At 40.3% G+C, this 19710-nt stretch overlaps 1 protein-coding gene across 1 annotated transcript in view; it reads right to left on the minus strand.

Moving 5' to 3' along the window:
- Gtf2f2 (general transcription factor IIF subunit 2) overlaps positions 1-19710 on the minus strand; it is a 126421-nt gene that overhangs the window by 18353 nt on the left and 88358 nt on the right. The window contains exon 6 of the mRNA XM_027390122.2: positions 7664-7763. Within this exon, the coding sequence (XP_027245923.1) occupies positions 7664-7763 (100 nt within the window). The remainder of the gene's footprint in view (positions 1-7663; positions 7764-19710) is intronic.

The following is a 19710-nucleotide window of genomic DNA, read 5'->3' on the forward strand; positions in this document are numbered from 1 at the left end:
TGTGTATAGGTGTTCTCTATGCATGTATGTCTGTGCATCACATAAAGGCCAGAAGAGGGCAAGGATCCCCTGTGACTGGAGTTCTAGGGGGTTGTGAGCCCACCACAGGGGTGCTGGGAATCAAACCCAAGTCCTCTCTGAAGAGCAGCCAGTGCTCGTAGTAAATGCTGCGTCATCTCTTCAGGCCCACTGATACCTAATGTTGTACTTAGGCCAAAGTTAAGGCCTTAAAGTAACTGTTAGTTTTTATGCTACACAGTACAAAAACCGGTGCCCTTAGTATTTTACTCAACACCACAAACAAGGCCATGCAAATAAACTATTAATACTATGAACCACTGTACCCAGAAGAAGACTACTTTGAGGCAATGTTTTTCCCTTTTTCCATTGGGCATTTTGCTTCTCAATGATGCCCCTTGGAACTGCAGGGAACAATATGCAAAGGAGCCAACCAGCCAACCAGCCAGCCAGCTCATTAGCAGCCAGGACAATGTATAAATTACTAAGATAGTTACTGGAACAGAAGTAATTGCTATGTCATGTGAATACGCCTCCACTGACCACATCATTGCCGAGCCAATTGTTAGAGATAAACGTTAACTAAGAGGGCACTTTAAGCTTAGTCTCCAGTTATAAATGTTTTATATTCTCCCAAATTTATCAGATGAAATTAATTTTATTTTCAAGAGAATAAGTTATTCAAGATTAAAATGTAACCGCATGTTGAAAATCGACTGTGGATGTGGTATAGACATACTCAATCGTTATTACTGAAACCTTAATCACTGACTAAAATTATAAATGCCACCCACTACCAATTAAAATATTATAATTCAGATGTCTGTAAATTTCAGACTGTTGTTTGCAAAAATACTCTGATTGCTTTGTCAAGGCAGTCTTTGTGAGGCTTTTATTCCAACTTCTGAAGTGATCGTGACAGCCTTGACTATCATGGTTTTGTATTTTAAATCCTTGAGAAAGACTACTTCCTTCTCCCCTCTGTCAATGCTTCTATTTCTGATTACTGTGTCATCATCTCTTGGGAGAAATGTAATTCTTCAGAGCAGGTCAGTCCTTGGTGTGAAAATTCAAAAGGACAAGACATGTAGTATTCTTATACTAAACTATGGCAGGGCAATACTTCTGAAAAGCCCTTATGAGAGTCCGATGGGCATCCATTTTAATGATCAGAAGTAAAAATGTATGCACTGAACTTTGAAAAACTCAAAGCTCAACAACTTTAGTTTTTGAGACTAGCAGTTGGCTGTCTCACAGAACGAAAAGGACTATGCATAAACATAAATGTTCCTGGGAGGAGGGTGTCACCTGGCGGTTTTATGTAACAACTCTATTATTTCAACGAGTGCTTTCCAGTTAGCTTTTCTTAGTTTCTCTAGCACCAAAAGCTACATAAAAAGTCCTTTACTAAACTCACAACAAGAGGATAGGGATGGTAACAAAGGTTAGAAGATACACCTCAAGTTAGAAGACCGTCTTCTGGTGCCATTACAGAACCCCATTCCCTTCTCAACAGATGGCAGACAACTATAAAAAGTTCCTGTCTTTGGATTGGTGGCTGCAAACCAGAATAACTCAGGAGCTTAACACACAATCCACACTTGATCAGCAGAGTTACTTTCTGGAGGCATTTAAACCCCTCTTCAGGAAAGCATTCTTCTGGGTGATTCTGGCATACAAGCCACACTGAGAACCACCATACAGACAGCACTCTTTACTAGACTAGAGTACATGTAAAAGTCACATGGGCAGACGATGACTAGTCCACCAGACAGGGGCATAGTTACTTTGACTCGGAGATGCAGAGTTGACAGGAATCATACATATTAGTTTATTTTAATCAAGTGTATTTTTAGACAGGGTCTCATGTAGCCTAGCCTGGCTTCAAACTTGCTAGGGTTGAGGATAACCTTTGAACTTTTGATCCTCTTGTTTTCACCTCAGGCATGCTGGGGTTACAAACATACAATTATGAACAATTTTATGCAGTGTTTTCAAGTTCAGGGTTTCCTGTTTGCTAGGCAAACACTTTACCAAAGGAGGTATACATATCTAGTCCCTAATTATACTTCTTTCTTTCTTTATTTAGTGGTTTTTTTTTTTTTTTTTTTTTTAAAGACAGGGTTTCTCTGTGGCTTTGGAGCCTGTCCTGGAACTAGCTCTTGTAGACCAGGCTGGTGTCGATCTCAAGAGATCCACTTGCCTCTGCCTCCCAAGTGCTGGGATTAAAGGCACATGCCACCACTGCTCTGTACTACTTTATTTATTTATTTTTCTTTATTTTTTAAAGACAGGGTCTCACTATGTAGCCCTGGCCTGGAACTCATGGTGTAGAACAGGTTAGGCTTGAACACACAGAGACCCATCTGCCTCAAGAGTGAGTGCTGGGATTAAAAGTGTGTGATACCATACCTGGCGTGACTATAGTATTTGACTAACATCTCTATAAGCAAAGATGTAAAGAATGAATCACACATGTATATCTTAATAAGTTATAAATTATTCTGTATTAATACATGGATATTATGAGTCACACACACAATTAAAATAGATTAAATAAATAAAATCACTACTTATTCTAAAAAATTAAGACTGAATTCAGAAATCTGGGGCTTGTTAGCCAGACAATCTAGCTGAATCAGCACAAGTAGGCTTAGTCTAGAGACCCTGTCTCAATAAAAAAGAAAAAAAAGAAAAAAGAAAAAAAAAAAAGAAAAAAAGATGGACCATCCTGAGTGAGGTAACCCAGTTACAAAAAGACAAACATGGTATGTACTCACTCATATATGAATTTTAGACACAGAGCAAAGGATTACCAGCCTATAATCCTCTTCACCAAAGAAACTAGGAAACATGAAGGACTCTAAGGGATAAATGGTCCCCAGGAATGGGAAGTGGCATGAACTCCTGAGCTAACTGGGAGCATGAGGGTAGGGGGGAGGGATCTGCTACAAGAAGAGCAAGAGAAGAGGAGTAGAGGAGAGGAAATGGAGGGGCAGAAATATTGAGTTGGGGGAAGAATGGAGGAGAGAGAGCAGGATGAGAGATACCATATCAGAGGGAGCCACTATAGGTCCGAGAAGAGATCTGGAACCAGGGAGATCTCCAGAGACCTACAAGGATGACACGATCTGACAATCCAGGCAATGGTGGAGAGGATAACCTAAAAGCCCTTCCCCTAAAATGAGATTGATGATTTCTCTTTATGCCATCCTAGAGCCCTCACCCAGTGGCTGATGGAAGCAGAGACAGACATCCACAGATATACACTGAGCCGAAATCTGGAATTTAGTTGAATAGAGGGAGGAATGAAGAGCAAAGGGGTCTGTACCAGGTTGGAGAAACCCACAGGAACAGTTGGCCTGAACAAGGGAGAACACATCAACCCCAGATGCTGTCGGGGAGGCCAGTACAAGACTGATCCAGACCCCTGAACATGGATGTCAATAAGGAGGCCTCTGCACTCCAGGGAGCCTCTGGTGGTGGATTAGTATTTTTCCCTGGTGCAAGAAGGGACTTTGAGAGCCCATCCCACGGGTGGGAAACGGTTACACTCTGGCCCTGGACACATGGGGAAGGGCCCAGGACCAGCACAGGAAGATTTGGTGGACTTTGCAGAGCCCCCGTTGAGGGCCCTACCCTGCCTGGGGAGTGGTGGGTGGATGGGGTAGAGGGTAGGCTGGGGGTGGGGAAGGAGGGATGGGGGTGATGGGAGGGAGAGGGAGAAGGGACTTACATGTGAAACAAGCTTGTTCCCTAACTAGAACTAATAAATAAATTAAAAAAAAAAAATAAAAAGATGGACAGTAACTGAGCAAGGAAGACATTCAATGTGGACCTCTGGTTTTCACATGTACACATATACATGAGCACACCAAAATATAACCTCCCTGCATCAGAAAAACAAACCAACAAACAAACCACCTTATTATTTACATTCAAAATATAGTGATCTGAAAAGAATAAAAATAGTCATCTATTTTTAGGACACTTAGTTTTCAAAAGTATTGCAAACTCAAAAAGTTCATACTACCAATAGCTAATATAATAAGGTACAAAACCCATAAAGGTTAAGGGCCAGTTATTTTCATAGTCAAAGCTGTGAGCTCTAGACCTTGGTGGTGGTGGTCATAGTGGAAGGGCCTGCAGGCTACATTTCCAAGGTTTTATTGTTTAGCTGGTGGAGGGGATTTTCGTTTCTTCCCTTTTCCTTCAGCAGATCTCTGGTAGTCATGACCATAACCTTCCATTTTGTAGTCATAGTGATAGCTGATTACCTATACTAAATCCCCCTTTCTTAAGTACCTGGAATTGTTTCAATTCTCAAGATACAACTGAGTCATTAACAAAGATGGAGGACAAGACTCACTTACAGTAATACTGGTAGTTTCCATTTCGAAAAGAGCCATGTTCTTGTCAGATCTGATTATTTTATCATTGTTTCTACTTGAGAGTGACTGATAAATCATTTTACCAGCAAGAATTGTCAGTTTTTCCACTTTCTTATTCACATGTATTTACTAGGTTTATTTAATAGGCTTTAAATTCCGATTAGTACCAACCCAAGAAGCCGATAATGAGATGCTCCAAGCTGTTAATGAACTGCTCCAAGGCTACAATTTCTACTCTTTTGCTGACAACGTCTCACTAGCATAAGAACTGATAAGAGCACAGGATGATTGATTGACAGGATTGATGCGTATGGTGGACATTTTCTGGTGGTAAATAAATGTGTTTAATTCTGATCTAAGCAGTGCCAGGGCTGGGGTGTTCAGCTATAACCATCTCATCTATCATGGGCAATAATGCTAACAAAAAAAGGACTAGTTTGTACAATTGTGTAATCTTGCACTTTCCTTTTTAAAACCTCAACTATTAAATAAATCACCAAGTCACATGATGTAAACCTTTGAAAATATTTCAATATTATATTGATTTAAATTTTATTAAATGTCTTATTCTTCTGCCTGCATGCCAGAAGAGGGCACCAGATCTCTTTCAAGGTGGTTGTGAGCCACCATGTGGTTGCTGGGAATTGAACTCAGGACCTCTGGAAGAACAGTCAGTTTTCTTAACTGCTGAGCCATCTCTCCAGCCCTATTAAAAGTTTTATTATGTGACCTCTAAATTGTTCATTTTAAACCATGTTGATTTCTCAGTATTTTTTTTTTTTTTTTTTTTTTTTTTTGGTTTTTCGAGGTAGGATTTCTCTGCGGCTTTGGAGGTTTCTCAGTACTTTAAAAGTTAATGTTTCTTTTGGATAAATAAGCAAGGTTTGGCATAGTATAATAGTAATTTCTATTAACAATCCTAATAAAGGTATGATACTTGAACTGAAATGTCACTTGATATGAAGAGACTATTAAAGCAAATGCCCTACAGCTTTATATCTTAATAACAGCAGTAAAGAGAGCACACTAACATACAACACTAACGCCAGGCTGAGTGTCAATGTGACTAAGAAAATGACCTAGGCAGAGGTCTGAGCTGCCCTACAAAGCTCCAGCTTCAATCCTCCTAGAGGGGCCTTGCCTTTCATCTTTGGACTAATGGTCTATGGCCTATGGCAGCCCAGGGGGTATTTGCAGTGGAATTAGGGGGGAAGTGGTGGTTAATACTACAGAAAGCTGTGCTCCCTTCTTCAAAGGAAATGTTCACCATGCCCCAACTTGAGATCTACGGAAGGCACAGGATGAGAACAGGAAGAGGTGGTGGCTCAGATAGTCAGGTCACCAGGGGATTCCTTCTCAGGCACAAGAAACACCTGTTACCCAGAGAAGACATCTCTGACATGGGATGGCTACAGACACTCTTCCCTAGAGCTCAGCTCCTTCCTCCTGCAAAGGGAGAACTCAACTGCTTTTCATTTACTTGTCTCAATCAGCAGACAACAGAAAACCAGCTCTCTTAGATTACCTAACACTGCTGACTCCACTTAGCTTCCTGGTCCTCCTCTTAGGTTTACTTTCCCCCTAAGGTGCAACCAGGGCCTACACAGCTGAACTGCTGCCTGCTTCCTTTAATCTAGTCAGTGTAGTGAATTGTAATGTGTGAGCAGATCTGAGTCTTCTGCCCACTGAACATGCTTTTTTTTTTTTTTTTTTAAAGCTTTGGAGGCATTTGCTATCTTACACAAAATAAGCACAAGGAACTTGGATACCATTCTGTGGCACTGGGTGCTTAAGGCCCATCTTACGGAGGTTTTATTTTTCCCAAACTGAGACCAAAAGGAAATCAGCCAAAAGCACAGGACACAAGATTCTATCTGTTAAGTGTTATTTAGACTTGTGTTTACCTTCAGGAACTAGTCACCTTTCCCTGTGCTCCTTTAGACCGTTAACACTCTACAGTTAACACAAATAGTAGGTAAGCATTTGGTTCCTGACTTAGTTGAGGTTTCTATTGCTGAGATGAAACACCATGGTCCTAAGCAATTTGGGGAGGAAAGGGTTTACTCTTTTAACTTGTAGTGCATCATCCAAGGAACTCAAGGCAGGAACCTAGAGGCAAGAATTTATGAGGAGGCCATGGAGGAATGGTATTTACTGGCTTGCTCTCCATGGCTTGCTCAACCTGCTTTCTTATAGCACTTAGGACCACCAGCCCGGGAATAGCACTACCCACAATGGGCTGGGCCCTCCCACATCAATCACCAATCAAGAAAATGGACCTCAGACTTGCCCATAGGCCACTACAGGGGAGGCAATTTCTCAATGAAGCTCCTGCTTCCCAACAGACCCAAGCTTGTATTGAGCTGACATAAAATTAGCCAGCATAGCTCCTAAGGCAGACTGCTTGGGTTGAAAATTTGAACTGGTCAGTTTTACTCACATAATAGTAGTTCTACTTCAAAAGGTAGTAGTGATGAAAGTAACGAACACACACACACACACACACACACACACACACACACACACACACACACACACACACACACACAGAGAGAGAGAGAGAGAGAGAGAGAGAGAGAGAGAGAGAGAGAGCGCTAGAATACATAAGAGGATAAATTACATCTCTATCATAAATTGTTCTATACACACACTTCAAAGTGGGCAGTCCCCACTTTGTATAGGAGTGAAGGACCATAAAAATGCCTGTGACAACCACCATTGCTCCAGAACCCTTAAGATTAATGTTTAAAAGTAGCATTTAAAAAATGAACATGCTAAGCCGGGTGGTGGTGATGCCTTTAATCCCAGCACTCAGGAGGCAGAGGCAGGTGGATCTCTGTGAGTTTGAAACCAGGCTGGTCTACAAGGGCTAGTTCCAGGACAGACTCCAAAGCCACACAAAGAAACCCTGTCTTGAACCAACCCCCCTTCCCCCCCTAAAAAAAGGACACACTAAAACTGATACAGCAAATCATATAGATACAGAAAACAAAAAAATTAGTAAATCTGTATTCACAAAATATGTTGTGATTAGAGACATCGAGAATAAAGTGTTATTATCTCTCTGTAAAACCTGATCAAGAACAATTTGGACAGTGGTTCACTTCTGCCATGTAGCTCCAGATATAGATCAAGCTCCTTTCCATGCTTAGCACAGGTCACAGCAAGCTGCATGATTGCAAAGGTCTGGAGCCTAAGGATCTGTGGCACTGAGAAGAACAAGGATACCGATGAAAGACACACAGAAGACTTACATTGTATTGATGGTTAGCAACAGGCTTGTAATTGGTTGTTACAACTTTGTCCAGCTGTTGTGATAGCCTTACAGGTTTGGAAGACTCTTCTATTTGCAATCTGAAAAAAAGAAGACATTGTTAACACACTGGTTAGTAGAGTAGATCCTGTAGAATTATGCCAATTACTAGTAACATGTAAGCAAGTAAGCTCAGAATAGCACAGTAGATTTACCTTAATAGTTAGAAACACAGAAGAATGACTACAATGTAAAAACTAGCCCCATACAAGTTGTCATTACAGTCCTGAATGTAGTTCTGAAACTGTGTACCATGGGCAAATTAAACTCATCCAGCAAAACAATCTTGAATGATTATTGTCTAAAATTCATCAGCTGATCAATCCAAAGCTTCCACTATCCTGACAAGAAATAAAGGTGAGCAATAAATAAATAAATAAATAAATAAATAAATAAATAAATAAACAAACATACATTCACTGTTCAGTGACCAGACACTGATGCTCAAACCATTTCTGTCACTACAGAAACCTCGACTGCACTGGTCTGGAACACTGCTGAACTCTATCTGAATTAAATGTGACTCAAAATACTGCCTTCAGAAAGAAAAAAAATCACAAACACACCAATGACTTTAGGATTTTTATTGTGTCCTCATTTGTATACTAAATTTGCTTCTTAAAAATGAACCCACTTGGTTTATAAGCACAGTAAATCTAAAAGTCTGTTTTAAGAGGGAGAAAGTACAGCTCACAAAAGTGACTATTTTTAAAGACACAGAGGGTATTATCATTGTACCTTTATATTTTTCACCAGCAGGGTATCAGAATACAAAATGTAACACACCTCAGAAAATTGCCTACCATATCTGGCTAACTTCTAGTTGAAGAATAAGCATGAAATAAAAGTATTTTTGGAAAAATACCTGGGCTTATCCCTTATGAACCTCACCGAGAGATCCACTCAGGGCTTTGAGGAATTAACGGCTGCAATGGATACCACCAAGAAACCAAGAGCCAAGCTAGGAAACACCTTGGCTCTTGGAGGTTTTTTTTTTTTAATTTATTTTTATGTATTCGTGTTATCACTGTGTGTGTGTGTGTGTGTGTGTGTGTGTGTGTGTGTGTGTGTGTGTGTGCGCACGCGCACATGTGTATGTCAGTATGTGGGGGCCAAGGACACCAAAGGTGTTGAACTGCAAGGGGCTGGAGTTTTAAGTGGTTGGAAACTAAACTCAGATGCTCTGGAAGAACAGTATGTTCTTTTAACTGCTAAACTATTTGTCCAGCCTCAGTTGTTTTTGTTTTTTTATATGTGGAAGTACCTGAAAGGTGGGAAAAGATCAAAGTTAGCACATTTTAAGATTATGTTTTTTTTTTTTTTTTTTTTTGCTGAGTTTTCTCAAATCTCTATAATAAATACCTATGACTTCTATAACCAGAAGAAAAATTAAGAGAAAATACCCCAATTTGGTTAAAGGATCAACCCAGATTTAACTAAGCAAATGTTATAGTCAGTTAACAGCAGTCCTGAGGACAGGGAAGGCAGCATTCAGTCAGCTGACTGTGGCATGGAGAGAAGGGGACTGCAAGGTGTATGAGGGTAAGCCAGTATAGTGCAGCTCAGGGTCATAGGGAAGGCAAAAAGGACACTCCACTCTTCTAAGGGAAGCTGTCTTGAAGGACTGGGGGGAAGACCTCTCAGTCTGAAGAGTGATGGAGACAGACAAGAAATGTCCACAAAGTATAGGATCTAGGCATGTGTAACTAACTCCTTGGCAAAACAAAACAGGCACAATTGAGTGGCAATGTGTTTCTAAACATAACACCCGTGCTCTGACTGTAGCCACCTCCTTCCCACCCACCTCACAGGGGACTGGCCCCTCCAGGCAGAAATCCCTACATTGCCATCAGACCACCTTCCCTGCTTCCTCCCTCCATGACTCTTCTGGAGACAAAAGGAGGAGGCAGCACCAGCCCTTATCTTCTCCACACCAATTGCCCCCTTTACCCAAGTTTCAGTGCACTTAGGCACACACGTGCTCTTTATAAATGGCAGCTTATTCTTGCCACACCTGCAGCCTGGATTTATCTGTAGTCTCTGCACTCTGATTCATGTTCATGAGGCACACTCTCCTTTCAATTCTAAAAGTCATTTTCATCATCAGGGTTTGTGTCATATTTATTCTCAAGGCATCAGATATTTTAAACAAAGGAACACACTGTTGTTTTCTTCTAAAGAAAGAGCTCATACAAAAATTTAACCTTTCTATTATACCTTAAAAAAAAAAGTCAATTCCCAGAGTTTTGTTTTAATTAAAAGAGGACATCCTATGACTCGAAATTCAAAAGGTTAATCTATGGACTGAAAACAACACATTTCAAAAGAACTTAATCTTAAAATATTTTCATTAACCATGAATAGTTTAAAACAGTTTAACAGGTTTTTTTTATTTAACACTAAATAATTCATTTAACATTATCTCATGATGTGCCAGAACAATTTGCAACTCTATTTTATTACTAACAATGCTCTAAATTAAACACGGCTGGCTTTACCACACTTTCAACATCAACACAAGGATTATCTGGGTTTTTGATAGAATTTGAAAATACTCAGTTCATAAGGCAGAGTAGCCAACTACAGACAGAGGTGTTAGGCTGAATGAGAAGAAAGCTACATGTTTCTGTGTTCTAACAGTGTCTAAGACTAGGTCTTATCTTTTTCAGAACACTAAAAAGTACAGTGTTATTTCTAAGACACTGTAATCAGGGAATACAATGGTCTTTATTTTGCTTTTTTTTTTTGAGACAAGGTTCAGACATGTAGACCCATCTGACCTCAAACTCACAGAGTTCCACCTGATTTTGCCTCTCAAGAGCTGGGAGATTCAAGGTGTATGCCATCATGCTTGGTGTAAGAAATACAGTATTATTTATTGATCACTGCTGTTTCATAAACCACTCAACAGATATTTGGCACAAATTCCTAATACCACTATACAGAATAATTAATTCAGAAAAACCTGCACATTAAAAGGTTAGGAGAAACCATAGGTTTTTAATATTTTTCTAATCACAAAGAAAGTGTTTGAAAACATGCTTATAATGCTATATTAGATACAAATCATACTTGTTTGTCATAGTATATGATTTTTATGCATTCAAACTCTTAATTTTTAAGTTTGTAACTATGTATATGTGTGTCTGTGTGTGGGTGGAAGTCAGAAGAGGGTGTCAGATACCCTGGAGCTGATGTTACAGTCAAGCCCCAAGTGGATATCTTTTGGAAGGCTAGCATGTTCTGTGAAATGTTGAACAATCTCTCCAGCCTGGAAAATCAGAAATTAAAGCAAAGCAGTAAACAAATACGTGCTTTGCACATACTGAGCATACAGAATGTACACTATGCTTGCAGAGAACTCAGCTTTGGTTACTAGCACCCATAGGCAGCTAATAACCACCTGTAACACCCACTCTAGGGCCTCCACTGGCACACATCCACATACAGATACACCTAATTAAAAACAAAAACCCAAATAACAACAACAAAACTGGCTTCTCTGACTGCTAATCACACAGCAGTGTCATTATTCCAGCTCTCGGCCATTGTGGTAGTTTGAATGAAAATGTCCCTCCCCCTCAATAGGCTCATGGGGATGACACTATTAGGAGGTGTGGCCTTGAGGTTTCAGATGCTCAAGTCTGTATGTTTCTCTTCCTTCCTGCTACTTGAGGACCCAGATGTAGAACAAATTCTCAGCCCCTGTCCAGCACCATGTATGCGTGTGCTTCACCATGCTTCCTGCCATGATGAAAATGGACTAAACCTCTGAACTGTAAGCCAGCCCCCAATTAAATGTTTTCCTTTACAAGAGTTGCCATGGTCAGTGTCTCTTCTCAGCAACAGAACACTGACTAAGACAGCCATGCTGGCCTAGCTCTCTGGGGTCAACAACTCACTTACATGAATGTTAAAAAAAAAAAAAAAAAAAAATCAATTTAGTTATAGATTTGGACAAAGCCAGAAGAGAGAATTGTGTCTGTTTTGCCTGTAGCAGAGTTCTAATTTATAGAGAAAATTAAACAAAAGTCAGGAGTAGGCATGTGGAACTGAACTGGAGATCCTATGCATGGCCCATCCTCAATCCCTTTAGTTTTCTAAAGGAACCCTAAACCCAAGTGCCCTTGTTAACAGGGATGGGTGGGTAATGGGAGACTGGGGAGGCCTCTGTACTAATGCACAGGGAAGCATACTGCTTGCATTAGGCCCTAGTGATTAGGGTGATGCTTAAGGACACAGAATATAGTCAAATTTAAAAACTTACTTTGAAGGCACATTTAACAGAAAATGGAACATAACTCAATCGGGGCATAAAACTGAACTCAGACTTCTGACTTAGTAACTAAAACCTAAGAAGAGTCAGACGGAGTCACTGCAAAAACACTCCCAAGAAGTTACTGTAGTTTATTAAAACTATAAGATCTTCCAAATTCTAACCCTGAAAAGCCAGAGAGCTAAAAACTGAAACTTTTTGAATTTTTAGGATAGGAAACAAGCACCTAATACCAGGAACAACCTATTTCTCTGGACAGCAACTGGCAACTACTACTTTGGCTATATACAATTATTTCACCTTGCTCCAACTTTATGGAACAGTCACAATCAGCTTACTAAATTAGCCTTCCTAAGATTACTGAGTTCCTATGCCACACATTTCTTCCCATAAAAAAAACTTTCATGGTCTATGTGACCTAAGAGCACCTACAGAATGAATGACAAGGAAAACCAACATGGCAGACACCTAAAGAGTTCTTACTTTTCTGGGCCCACATCTTTAATGCCAGCACTCAGGTGGCAGGGGCAGGGGCAGGCAGATCTCTGTGAGTTCAAGGCTAGCCTGGTCTACAGAACGAGTGCCAGGACAGGTTACACAGAGAAACCCTGTCTGGAAAAACCAAGAGTTCTTACTGCATGCTAGAAACTGTTAAAAGTGTCACCCACACCCACTTTCTCCTTAGACTATGTAAAACTAGCTCATCTCACTACATGGTTCATAAGGCCACGCAACAGAACACAGACTACTTAAAACCCCAGAGAATTTAGCAGAAAAGAAACAACCAAGCATTTCTTTTTCTTATGACACAGGTCTCGTGCAGCCTAGACTGGCCCTGCCCTTGTTCTGAAGCGAGGTTATAACCTCCAACCTCTTGTTTTCACAAGCCTACACTGCTGTGACCGTTCATGTGGTGCTGCAGGTCTAACCGGCCATCACTAGTCTGGCAATTTCTTTACAATAGTTATCAGCCAAGCTTGACTTAAGCTGTTGACTACAGATTTCAGCTAATAAGTTCTCTAGTTATTCACTGGTTAATACAGCGTTTTTCATATGATACCAACTCAGTAAATGTTTGTTGAGTAAGTAAGCATATAACACTTTTGTTGGACAATTAGATCACAAATGAAACAGCAGAAATGCACATGAGCAAATACCATAGTAAGCATGATTCTGTTCATGTAGACTGCTTGTTCATGACCAAGCAGTACGGCCTTTTCAGTCTGGCTATCAACGAGAGCTGAACAACTACAAACTACACCGAGCAACCAGTATTTGCATCAAGTGCAAATGTAGGAATCAGTTCACAATGTAAACATAAACACCATTGCAGCATTCATTTATCGCTTGTGTGTGCTACAACTGTATTTGAGTACAATTCAAGTTATTATTAAAATGACAAGCTTTACAAAAGACCACCTACTTTCTTAAGACTCAATGCCATGTTTGAAAGGGAGAGACGGATGCTGGCATTCACAAGGTGTGTGTGTGTGTGTGTGTGTGTGTGTGTGTGTGTGTAGAGAGAGAGAGAGAGAGAGAGAGAGAGAGAGAGAGAGAGAGAGAGTAGAGAAGCAGGGAAAGCAGCAGAGGACCTGAGAGAGAGAGAGAGAGAGAGAGAGAGAGAGAGAGAGAGAGAGAGAGAGAGAGAGAGAGAGAACCACGGTAGAGAGAAGCAGGGAAAGCAGCAGGGCACTGGACCTGATGGTGGGCGAGAATGCACAGCACCTAGGGCAGGTCACAGGAGAGAAAGCACAGCTTGAGAACTGGTGGCAGAAGGCTGCGAAAAATAATAAAATAACCAGGGCCAGCTGAGGATGTCTGTTGATACCAAAGGACTCTGAAGCACCAGCTTTGAGACACTTCATTATTAGGGGAACAGCTGAGGTGAGCTCGTCAGTGCTTCCAACAGTAAGTGTATGTCCATCTACCAGAACGTAGGCAAATCTGAGGGGCCCTGAAGAAAGTTTAGGGCTTCATCTGACTGAACTCCTGATCTGGCAGGACTACCGGAGGAATCATGGAGAGCAAATATTAAATGACCTCAACAACTGTCTCTGGGGATCCTGTTCACATGCCTGTGTTATAGAATGAGCTGAGTAAATGAGCGGGGGGTGGTGGTGGGGAACTTAGGGCCGTATTTAGTCGGAGGCAGTAGTTTGGAAGCCAAATCATAAGCAGCACAGCATGAGACTTAGCCTGTGACACACCTCTTCCAACAAGGCCATACCTTCTAACCCTTCCCAAATCAATTGGGAGGAGACCAAGTATTTGAACATATGAGCCTATGGGGCCATTCTCATTCAAACCATCACAATGTTGTATGTACTATTACAAGCCAGTTAAAATAAATGAAATGCAAAGTGTAGTCTTTCAAGCACACTGATAGCATTTCAAGTGGTTCTGAGCAGCAGGAGGCTAGTGGTCACCACAATGGACAGGCACGAGAATCAAACTCAAATGTCTGCAGCTCCCTGTGAGGTAAGTCATGAACCAGACAGAGAGCATGCTCCACCCCAGGGGTCGACAGTCCTCCACTCCAGCTAACTATCACTCTAAGGATGGTGTTGCCAGGCCTAATTATACAAAAAAACCTTAAGACATCACTTACCAAAAGTTGCCAACTTGTTCAGTTGAACCAAACCAAAACAAACAAAACCCCCAAACCCCACCCATCTTACCTCAAACCAACAAAACAAAAACCTAGCAAGTAACCCCAAACAGAAAAATAACCCCACATATAGTATCTATACCAAGCTATTAATTAGCAGCTGTCTGATCTGTCGTATTTCTAGCCCACAGTGTTTTCATGTTTGTTTTTCCTCCAAGGCAGTGGCAAACATTACTAGAGCAGCAGTCATGATGCCAGTGGGAAATTACCAACCAGCAAGACTGGCTTCTCTAAAAGGAACAGTAATTCCTTCCACCCAATTCTCACATTCCACTGCCACGGAGAATCCAGGAACTGGCTGAAGGACTCATCTAGACTGTTCTTAGGGGAATACACTATAGCTGTAGTCAGGGAAAACAAAACAATTAAACCCCACTCTATAGCATAACACAGAAATGTGACCATTTTTGAATTCTAAAACCAGCAACTTATCATATGATCAATCATCAGTTCCTTCTTAATGCAAAACAAAACCACATCGTGTTCTGTATAAAAATAAAGTATCTCAAGCCTCTAGATTTAGTGCAACCTGTCAATGACCACAGGGCTTATCAGAGGGAGCGAATGGCAGGGAGTGGGAGTTGGCAGAGGTGTCACAGTTCTTTCTGCACAGAGGGACACACGACATTGTAGTACTGGGCATGTAGATAAGACAGGGAGGGGTTTTTGAGTTCTGGGTAACACAGTAAGATTTCATCTCAAAAATCAATCAATCAGGATTCCTTGGGCAGAGCTAACCACCTACATCATAATCTATTATAAATCCATTGATAGTTTCTCAAGTTTGGTTAAAAATACTATATAGGCCTCCTGCTTTAGTTCCGGTGTGCAGCTTCTCCAGCCTCAATCTCTGGGACTGGAGAACCTGCCTGGGAGCTGCTTTACTCAAATAATCCTGTTGGCTATACTTTTTCAATTTGGCTTGATCTGCCTGGCTTACTGCATAGGTGGAGAAACCTATTATGGGAAGGTGGGATGGGCAGAAAATTTATTTATGAGGTTGACTGACTTACCAGGAGCAAAGTAGGAAAGTAAAAGCTCCTGCAACTTTTACCAAATTAGTCAACTTGCAACATTTTTAAAATAGTTTTTTAATAGTTTATTTAATTTTACTGTATGTGTTTTGGTGTGAAGGTATCAGATCCCAATTAACTGGAGTTAGAGGCAGTTGTGAGCTGCCACATGGTGCTAGGAATTGAACCTGGGTTCTCTGAAAGAACAGCCAGTGCTCTTAACCTCTGAGCTATCTTTATCTTTCCAGCCCCAACTTGGAACTTTTTAAAAAAGATTTTATTTATTTATTATATATACAGTCTTCTGCCTGCATGCCAGCAGAAGGCACCAGATCTCATTCAAGTGACCTGCATCACTTACGAAGACCTTTGCAAAGGCTGCTTTGGTAGACAACTGTGTATATGATCAACATGAGTGTTCAGCTGGAACCTTCAGCTCGCCCTTACATGATCTGGAAGGCACCATGTGGTTGCTGGGAATTGAACTCATGACCTCTGGAAGAACAGTCAGTGCTCTTAACCACCACTGAGCCATCTCTCCAGCCCAACTTGCAACATTTTTATAGCAAGTTACTTTCCCTAAATCCTCTACAACTGACTTGAGGCTTTCATGCTGGTGGAGGGCAAGAGCAAAGTCTGTGTCCACAGAACAGGATTCCGTTCTAGTAACAACCAGCTACAAACCTGGTTTCCTAGTACAATCCATTCAACAACCCAATTAGGCAGGAACAAATGGAAAGATATGAAGGTACAAGAACACACATGTGAATGAACAGTCTAAATCATACATATTTTTTCTTTTTATTTAAAGCCATGAAAGGAATTAGTAAGGAATTAGTATAAGTAATATTAATGAGAATATTAAAGTGATACAGACTTTTATGGATTTAATTCATATACACTGTGCGGCTGAAAAGTATAGAGAATGTTTTAAAAAGCAATTTTATATATGAAAGGAGCATGGAGGTTTAAAATGAGCCTTTGGAGATTTCACAGCAGATGGCACAGTGATAATCTTTGTATCATTTAAGAGTTGACTAGATTCTTCAAATTGTAAATGTTATCATGAATAACACTATCTTCTTCCTCAAAAATGTCTATTAGAGAATGTGTGTTTTCTGAAGGACATATTAGTACTACATGTAATCTGAAGGAATCACATTTACATAGTGGAAATAGACTTACAAAAAGTGTGGACTTACACAGTAGCTAAGGTACACAGGCTACCAGGCATGACGGCACAAAGCCTGTAATCCCAGCACTTCAGAGACAGAGGCAGTTGGACCTCTCTGGGTTCCAGGCCAACCAGGGCTCTATAGTGATACTCCCAAATTGTACAGGAAGAGTGTAAGAAAGAAAGTAAAATGAGATTCAAAGGCTGATCTACCAGAAATGTGACAGCAGGAAGGTGGAAAACACCACTGTGATGAGAAGTACCTTAATTTTTCATATTTGTTATATTAAAAAAAAATGAAGGCTTGAGGGTTGAAAAGATGGCTCAGTGGTTAAGAGCACTTGAGGCTCTTGTAGAGGACCAGGGATTCAATTCTGAGTACCCACATGGTGGTTCAGAAATATCTACTGACTCCATTTCCAGGGGATTTGACGCCGTCTTCTGGTCTGCATGGACACACATATATGCAGGCAAAATACTCACACATCAAATAAACAAAAACCCCCGAAGGCTTTTTTTGTGTGTGGTGGTATACACCTGAGGCAGAGGACTGAAGAGTTCCAGGCTAGCCTGGATTACACAGTGAGTGTGAGGATTGCCTGGGATAGAGAATGAGACTGTCTCAAAAACCAAACAAAGACACCCAAAGCTTATAAGCAGACTTATTTGAAGTTTTTAAAGTTAAATACCAAGGTTATTAAGCAGTCTCAAATTGTAACCCTCAATTTCTCTGACTCCTAAAAATTATTAGGGCTAGAGATCAAATAAGGTGTTTACAGTGAGGGAAGTACTCTTTTTCTAGGTAGCTGCAAATGTCTGAATCATTTTTCTAAATTAAAACTTCCACACTCAATGGCTATGTGATGGATACCAACACAATATATCAGTGGAATCCAACAACTTCTCTTCAGTAAATTCAAAAGCACCATCTACAAAATTCCAGTTGCCTATGAGCAGAAATCAAAATTATTGGCTGTGCATCATGTCAAACTGCAGGAAGCTACCCAGGTGTATACTAACCAAGACACCGTTGCTATGGTGACTAAGCAAATATAGCAAGAGGCTAATTCATTAGTGACTCCATGAAAATATAAATGCTGGAATATATGAGAAATATCTGGCAGTGTATAGCCACTAATGTGGGCTAAGATTCATAAAGAGTTTCTTTTAAAAATGTAAATTTTAGCATTCTGTTTAGAAAATTAAGAGTTTTGTGCTAACTAAAGCCTAATCAAATCAGGGAGAAAATGAGAAGGAGGTAGCTTTCAAGGGAGAGAGCACTATGTAGGACCAGCTGCTGAGGCACTGATACCCATATTACATAGGGAAAATTTCCATGATTGCCAAACAGAACTGCAAATAGGCAAGGGGCCCCCACAGCCTTCAGCCATATGGTCTCTAGCTCTCTCTTCATGGAGGGGATACACAGAAGGCTAAGGAGGAGCTGTACATATTTTTTATTAGAAAAGAAGTAAACTTTTTTTTTTTTTTTTTTTTTTTTTTTTAAAAAGACAGGGTTTCTCTGTAGCTTTGGAGCCTGTCCTGGAACTCACTCTGTAGACCAGGTTGGCCTGGAACTCACAAAGATCGCCTGTCTCTGCCTCCCGAGTTCTGGGATTAAAGGCGTGCACTACCACCGCCTGGCAGAAGAAAGCAAACTTTAAATCAAACAATGAAAATAAAAGCTGAGAAATAAAGTAACACCTGAGAAACAGTTCCAAAAGACAAATGCTAGATTTGGATTTGACCTGAAGCAGTTAAATTAATTATCTACTGTTCAACATACTTGCATGCCAAATAATTTGTTACAAACAAAAGTTGTAAACTAAGAAAATCCAAGGCTTTTTGTCATTTTCTTATGATTTTATATTTCCATTCTTCATAGAGACCTTATTAAGTAACAAAAGCTTCTATTTCATTCAATGTTATGATCTTTTGATGTTATAACACCATAAATACAAAATCCTAGTTCAAAATGAAGCATTATCTTAATTACATGGAAAAAATTGCTAAGAACAACTGTAGCATCTCATATCAGACAGACATATCACTAGTACTCACTTAAGCCAAATTTCCCTCAAACACTGCGACTATGGAGACTGGCAATAAACAAAACTTACTGACTTCCACAAATAGAAGGCAATGCTATTCTTGTTTTTGTACCTTCTTTGGTGTGTCAGCTTATAAATTCTTTGGCTTATTTAGTTCTTTTTTATATTTCTAAATTTCTTTTGTTAGATCTTTTTATTTTAATTTTTTTAAAAAATATTTATTTATTATTATACAGTGTTCTGCCTCCATGTGGTTGCTGGGAATTGAACTCAGGACCTCTGGAAGAACAAGCAGTACTCTTAACCTTTGAGCAATCTCTCCAACTCCTTTTTGTTAGATCTTTTAAACCCTATTTTGCTTATTCCAGACTGGTGCCCCATAAGAAATTCTCTCAAACTCCCACCTCTCATTTTTCCATAATAGGGCCCTCATCAATCAATTACCCATGTTTCCCAATACATATACTGGAGCTGCCTCTCTACCACACTCAAGCACTTGAGCCACAATGCATCCTATCAATAATGTTAATTTCTCTGAAATAAGCATTTATGCTTTTTTCTTACCAGCCACATTCTTCTAACAGAAGCCCCTATTTTCAACACACATCTTACCATCTCCCAACACACTGTCCAGGCAAGTCCAGAGTGCCAAACAAGACCATGTAGGAGAGGCGCAATAGGAAGTGAGCAAGACCATAGAGAAGGGACCAAGAGAGGCTTGATCAGGAGGGTAATGTGATGTCCTCAGTAGGTATTTACTGTGCAAAAGGGAGAGGGAGAATAGGGACACAGGAGAAGGTGGCCAA

This window comes from Cricetulus griseus, assembly GCF_003668045.3.
Source record: "Cricetulus griseus strain 17A/GY chromosome 1 unlocalized genomic scaffold, alternate assembly CriGri-PICRH-1.0 chr1_1, whole genome shotgun sequence".
Taxonomy (NCBI): Eukaryota; Metazoa; Chordata; class Mammalia; order Rodentia; family Cricetidae; genus Cricetulus; species Cricetulus griseus.